The sequence below is a fragment of the Oryzias melastigma genome, linkage group LG23 (genome assembly GCF_002922805.2).
Source record: "Oryzias melastigma strain HK-1 linkage group LG23, ASM292280v2, whole genome shotgun sequence".
Taxonomy (NCBI): domain Eukaryota; kingdom Metazoa; phylum Chordata; class Actinopteri; order Beloniformes; family Adrianichthyidae; genus Oryzias; species Oryzias melastigma.
This window is the reverse complement of record NC_050534.1, coordinates 7,214,407-7,221,233: the sequence shown is the minus strand read 5'-3', so window position 1 is coordinate 7,221,233 and position 6,827 is coordinate 7,214,407. Positions and strand designations below refer to the sequence as shown.

Below are 6,827 nucleotides of genomic sequence, written 5' to 3'. Positions count from 1 at the left end.
CAAGCCTTGAGGGCTGGAATGTCTGCATGATTTCCTGTTATAAAGCCCTACTCATGACTGGTTACCTGGTTCAAGCGTATCCAGGCAATTAGAACATGCCAGAACAGGGTATGTTAGAAAACATGTAAATATGCCCCCCTCAAGGCCTGGAGTTGCCCATCCCTACTAATAAGGTGCGCAAACTGACCACACGCAAATGGATGCAGGTTTGCTAGTAAGTGCCAACAGAACAAAGATGCCAAAACTAATTACAATCTGATTACATTTCGTTGGTTCTGACTGGCTGGACACAAGTAGCGCCCCCCTTTCACTCAAATAGCGCTAACGAGCTTCCTGCGCAGTGCAAAAGGCGCAAATACGTTGAAAAAAAGAAAAATCTATATGACATGCCTACATCTGACCTACTTCCTCCTCACGTACTGTGATGAAGTTCATCTTAACAGTGGAAAATAAAGACACTCAAAAAAAAGACAACCAACAAAAAAAACAACAAAAAGAGAATTGTATTCCACCTTATAACGACTTAGCCCCTCCCACAAGCCAATTAATCAAACATTTCTTTAAAACAAATTCCTCCTTTCTAACTCAGAAAATTCCTAAACATAAACTAAATATTGAAAATGTTTTAAAAAGGATTTTAAGTTTTGGGATGCAAAAATTAGTTAGAAATTTTTTAAAAAATTTTTAGAAAGTAAGACTAGAAAAACATCTGAGAATTCTGATCTGTGAAGTCACTTCCTGTTTATTGTTATAAATGGATGATGATGTGTACAATGCCTTGGTTTGAAAGTTTGTAGTGGGCGGCCTCATTGGTGAGTAAAATTCTATTTAAAACTAAAAGTTCACCCTCAGAATCAAACAAAATTGACCATCATGGTGTGAAATGTGAGTGATTTATGTGTGTGTTTGAGGCGGGTGTGTCCAGTGCGAACTACAGAGACTGCAAGTGGACTCAGAGAGAAAAAGTACATTTAAGTTTGTGTTCAGGTGCTGTCCTGCAACCTGCGATGCTGCTTTCTCACATTTACCTATTTGTATTGCTTTAGTGTTCACTACAACCGACCCCCGCAGCATGCCCATAGATAAAAATTTGCATGAACATTTTTGCCTTATTGTTGTATTGAGTTGTCTACAATCTTAAAATTTTATGCGTGCCATTTTGCCAATTTTTCACCTTCAGATGGTTGCTTAAATGTGCACTACAACCGCTCCCTGCAGCATGCCTATAGATAAAAATTTGCATGAACATTTTTGCCTTATGGGTGTATTGAGGGGCTGCACGGTGGCGCAGTGGTAAGGCTCTTGCCTCACAGCGAGAAGGCCCCGGTTCGACTCCCGGCTGGGACCTTTCTGTGTGGAGTTTGCATGTTCTCCCCGTGCATGCGTGGGTTTTCACCGGGGACTCCGGCTTCCTCCCACCGTCCAAAAACATGCTTCATAGGTTAATTGATGACTCTAAATTGCCCCTAGGTGTGAATGTGAGAGTGAATGGGTGTGTGACTGAGGCCCTGAGACAGACTGGCGACCTGTCCAGGGTGTACCCCGCCTTCGCCCATCAGTAGCTGGGATAGGCTCCGGCACCCCCGCGGCCCCGAAAGGGAAGAAGCGGTCAAGAAGATGGATGGATGGGTGTATTGAGTTGTCTACAATCTTAAAATTTTGTGTGCGCCATTTTGCCAATTTTTCACCTTCAGACGGTTGCTTAAGTGTGCACGACAACCGACCCCTGCAGCATACCCATAGATAAAAATTTGCATGAACATTTTTGCCTTATTGGTGTATTGAGTTGTCTACAATCTTAAAATGTTGTGCAGGCCATTTTGCAAATTTTTTACCCACAGACATTTTTGCCTTATTGGTTCACGGAGTTGTCTACAATCTTACATTTTTTTGCCAATTTTTCACTGAATGACAACCCTATTTCGACCTGTAACTGCATTTGTGACAAAGGCATTATTGGGTCATGGGGCCAAATCACATTGACCTGGTTTAGTTAAAAAAAATAAAAAATAAAAAAAAAGGCCCTGTGGGAAGTGTCTCTTTGTCAGCACCGTGTTTTGGCGAGAATGCCTGAGCTCACTGGAGTGTGCAAACCTGGCAGCTATTCAGAAACTACATCCAGGTAGCTACAGATTGGGTTTCAGCACGCTAAACCTCAAAAACGGAAATCTTCTCACTTGACCAGAAGGGGATTTGAGATTTAGTTTGGCTTGATGTCGTTACTTGAATCTCTCGTGGGTATAGAGATAACAAGAAAAGAGTGAGCCTTCATCTTTGGTGGATCTAAGCAATTTGACGTTCTAAATCTTTACCAAACTCTTAACCAAGATTGCATATGTACTACAGCGGGACAGTTTAAGCTGCTTAACGCACACATGCGCACTCACACGGAACACTACAGATGAGTGGGCATGGCCGTCCAGCCGTTTGACTGGCTGTCACCAAGTCTAAAGTGGCCAAGGAGGCGAGCAAGAAATACACTCTGTCACACTCTGCATACTGTCAGTCGTTGAGTACGGCGATGACTGACACCCTGGGCGGGATATGAAACGTACAGCGAAGGCCAAAAGCTTACAAGGTTTGTGGAAAAGCAGGGACACATGTTCGCAGTTCTAACAAAAAAAAACACACAAGTGAGATGACATGCACATCGGAACACGAGCCGGATCCCTCATCCAACGACTTGGCGGACGCCACATTTGCATACTCAACTCCATCCCACACATAAACTGCTGATTCATGTGGTCATAAACGGAACCAGCCTCTGCACATGTTGGCTCTGAGGATGTGCTGGGGGTATATCCCGCAGTAACAAATTATGCTGCAGGTATCATGAAAGGCCTGTCACCGTGTTTATGCTGCGGTTGTCCTACTGTAAATCACATTGGGTTCTACATCTGTTTATTGTTTTTTTATTCCTCATTTTAAGTATTCATGCCTATGTATGTATGTATGTGTCTTTCAGCAAGTAAGACATAAACAAGTTTGTCAGCTGATGACTAAATCATGACAGATGCATTAATGATGCCCCACTGGTCCTCATTGACATTCACAGATAGGGCAGCAGCGTTGCGTCTGTGTTTGTTGCGTAACATCTTTCGTAACCGAAGACTCTTAAATTGATGCGTTTACAGACAGGCGGAGAAGCGGCGGCGCTTTGTGCCTCCGGTATAGCGAGCGTAGGGGAGGGGGTAAAAACAGAGAAAGGTGCATGGTGGGTGCGAAAAAGAGGGAAAGAGTAGAGTGGGGAGGGGAGTGTGAATGAACGGGCGACATCCCAACCAACGCAAGCTGCGGCTCCCCATCTGCTGCTATCATTAACATTAAGAGTCTCTAATTCAAGCTAATTGCCGCCAATGAGGAAGTAAACTGAGCACATACAGTTGAAGATTAGGAGGGCATGGACGCTTCATCTAAGGATCATAGAAGTGAATTTGTGCCATTTATTTATTTTTTTTTTTTTTTTTACTTTTAACTGATGCTAATGTGGTTGTGGCGTTCGAGGGGAAGCTAATCTGGAAAAAAAAGGGAACAGTTGGAGAGGCTGCTTGAAAAAGGCGTTTAAAGCTACGCAACACTGGACAACATCGTTCTTCCCCAACGGTGGCGATAATAGTATCATTTGTTTACATTTGCAGACGAACCACATTAGCATCTAGCTAACGAGCGCGGAAGACAACAGAGGGGGAGGAAAAGAAGATGAGCAGGAACAAAAAAAGGAAAGTTTTGCCCCGAGATTTCGTCAGAAACGGGAAATAAATTGTTAACAGAACCCATTTTAGGATAATATCTTAGTTGGATTTTTCTAGCTCACAAAAAAACAAAGTAAAACTGAAAAAACTAGGACAAATTGATAAATTCAAAGATATTTTATCACTTTAATAATTTTATATAAAGATTATTTACTTTTTATTGTGTTAAAATTCACAAAGTTTAACAAAAACGTATTTTTTTGTCACTAAAACTCATCGTGGTTCCCCACATTCTTCAGGAGCAACCTTTTGAAGCATTTTGGAGTTTACAGAACAATGTTGTTGAAAAAAATTCAAGCAGATTTTGCCAAAATTGATTGAAAAAAGGAATATATAGGATCTTGTATTCCCCTATGTGTTATCACAGTGATCATAGTAGGGGTACAGCCAGATTTGTCAAAAATCCCAGTGTAAAGCGAAGGCAAAACAAATTCATGAAAACAATTTGAAAAAAAGCTTCATACATATTTTTTAAAAAAAAATTGATTCTGATTTTGCTGTTTAATATCCCTGGAGCTAAAATTAAAGAATTCATTTGATTATTTAATTATTTTATGTGAAAAAGCATCAAATTTGAATGACAGTATTACTTTTTTATTTTTTTAATAGTACTTTGCATTAAAAAGTACATTTTTTTTATAATTCACAAGAAAAATAAGTATTTTTTTATACTTTAAGGAACACATTAACACTTTTTTAATACTTTACCAAAAAAAAGATACAGAATAAAGTTTACATATTACATATTTTTTAAATATTTTATATAGAAAAGTATTTTTTATATACTTTTACGAGAAAAAAACATTTCTAAAATGGTACTCTAAATAAAACTATATTTTTTGATGATATGTAAAAATATGCAATGATACTTTACACAAGAAATGTAGATAATTTAAGTAAAAGTACTTTTTTGATACATTACCTAAAAAAATACTTTACATATTAAAATGTAATGACACTTTATGTAAGAAAGTACTTTTTTATAGAAAACATACATTTTTAAATGATTCTTCAGTAAAAAATGTAATGATATTTTACAAAGTACTTTTTTGATACTTTATATAAAAAAACATATTTTTTGAATTATACTTTACATCAAAAAATGCTGACTTTGCGTCTAAGAATAAAAACATATTTTGTGTTGATACTTTACTTAAGGAAAAAAAAAAAGAAACACATCTAGGTAATAAAATGGGTCAGAATTAGCAACTAGAGATATTTACAGTCAACATTTGTTTTCAAGAACAAAATAATAAAATCACAGTTTTTTCATTTGGACCTTTTAAATTATTTTTCTTGTATGTGAGTGTTTGTATATCAGGTGGACTCTGTAATACTCAGCGCCAGAGGGGACCCCCAGACTTACCGTAGTGGTTTTGACTCGACCTCCAGGCTGTGTACAAGTCCATCCAGATTTATTGACTAACAGGTCACAGCCCTCGTCCTCCAAACACGGCACCATCTCACACCACTGCTTCTTCCGAACAATGCCAGCTGCAGAAAGACAGAAAAGAAAGAAACAGGAGAGTCCTTAGAGACGCAAACGGAAACATCAAAGCTGAAGAGAAATGAAAGAAAAGATGGAACGATTGAGATAAAGTGAACTGAGGAGGGGCAGACGGAGTGAGACACATCGAACAAGACTGACAAATGACGGAAAAGTGAAATAAATATGAGTGAAGCAAAAAAAATGATGGAGAAAAACGATAGACGAAGAATAGAGACAATAGAAAGGCATGAGTTCAGTCAGACAAAATTAAAATTCCAATGATTCTTTTGGTGGTTTTACAACTTCTTTGCCGTCTGCAACATTTAAAGCAGAGTAAAAAATGTCAAGACTATATAAAATAGTTTTCAGAATGATACACATCAGTCAGGATCTGGAACGGTTAATGTCTTCCACCTATATTTCTACAATTTTTCACCACACTTTCTCTCTGCTTCTGCTCCATTATTTGCTCCAGTGGGGTTTTTCCATTTGCTTTAACAGCTGAATCGTTCAGAGCTGAGTCTGCTGGTGGCTTTTCAACGTCTATATATAGGTTTGGCAGATCCTTTTCAGTAGACGTAAACTCTGAGAAATGTCTAAAACAGGTTTGTTTATCTTAATTGGAGTTCATAAAAGTTTAGTACTATTGGACGATGCTTTGATCCTTTGGTTTATCAGCTGGAAGTCATTTCTTTCGAGTATCGGAAGTGGTGTTGGTATTTTAGACAATCAAAGACCTTTGTTATGCCATAAGCATTAAAAAAAAAGTTGTATTTGGTGTTGATTAATAACAAAACATCAGTGGAACGACTGGAAGTTAAAAACTATAAATAAAAACTATAGGGATAGTACTGGAACTACCCCTTTAAAGCATGAAATCTTTCATGTTAGGTCTTCTCATCTTCGTCCAAATGGTTCATTAGATGAGTTCTCGCATCTAAGGCCGTCATGCAATTTAAAATAAAAAGCAGTTGCCATGGTAATGTATAAATCACTGTCCTGTTTCCATACCGTTGAGAAAATGCCAAACGACATAGTTTCAGATCTCTTGCAAATATGTAAAAGGTTATTAAATATTTTTAATGTTTTATCTTTTATTTCAATTAAGCTGAGGCGTTCCTTTTTTTTAAGAATGATGTGTTCTTGAAGGAGCTTAGGACATAAGACTGTAAGCATAAAGTGCAACTGAGTTTCTGTGTGGTCCAGACCAGAGTTTCTCGACTGAAGGGTTTAGAATGGGGTCTCAAACTGGCGGCCCGCGGGCCATTTGCTGCTGTATACTTTGTGGCCGCACCTTAATATGAAAGTTCAATGTCTACTAAGCATTATCTTCTGTGTCCACGCTTCTTTGATAATAACTTTTTATTTGCTTTGTAATGTTTCAGCTTCCTTTATGCTTAAAACTTGTCATTATAGTGGGATCTGGTCATCAGAAAAGTCCTTAGCAACAGTTGCTAGGGTCGCTAGCTCCTGTCTTTTCACAGGACACGCAGAAGATATTGCTTAGGAGTACATAGACATGAACAAATGTTCAATAATCTCGTTCAGTAGACATAGTCAATGGACCAAAGCCATAGACAGTAGAT

General features: G+C 38.3%; 1 protein-coding gene across 1 annotated transcript in view; it reads right to left on the bottom strand.

Moving 5' to 3' along the window:
• tafa5 (TAFA chemokine like family member 5) overlaps positions 1-6,827 on the bottom strand; it is a 169,299-nt gene that overhangs the window by 24,058 nt on the left and 138,414 nt on the right. Inside the window, exon 3 of the mRNA XM_024286155.2 lies at positions 5,119-5,246. Coding sequence (XP_024141923.1) covers positions 5,119-5,246 — 128 coding nt within the window. The remainder of the gene's footprint in view (positions 1-5,118; positions 5,247-6,827) is intronic.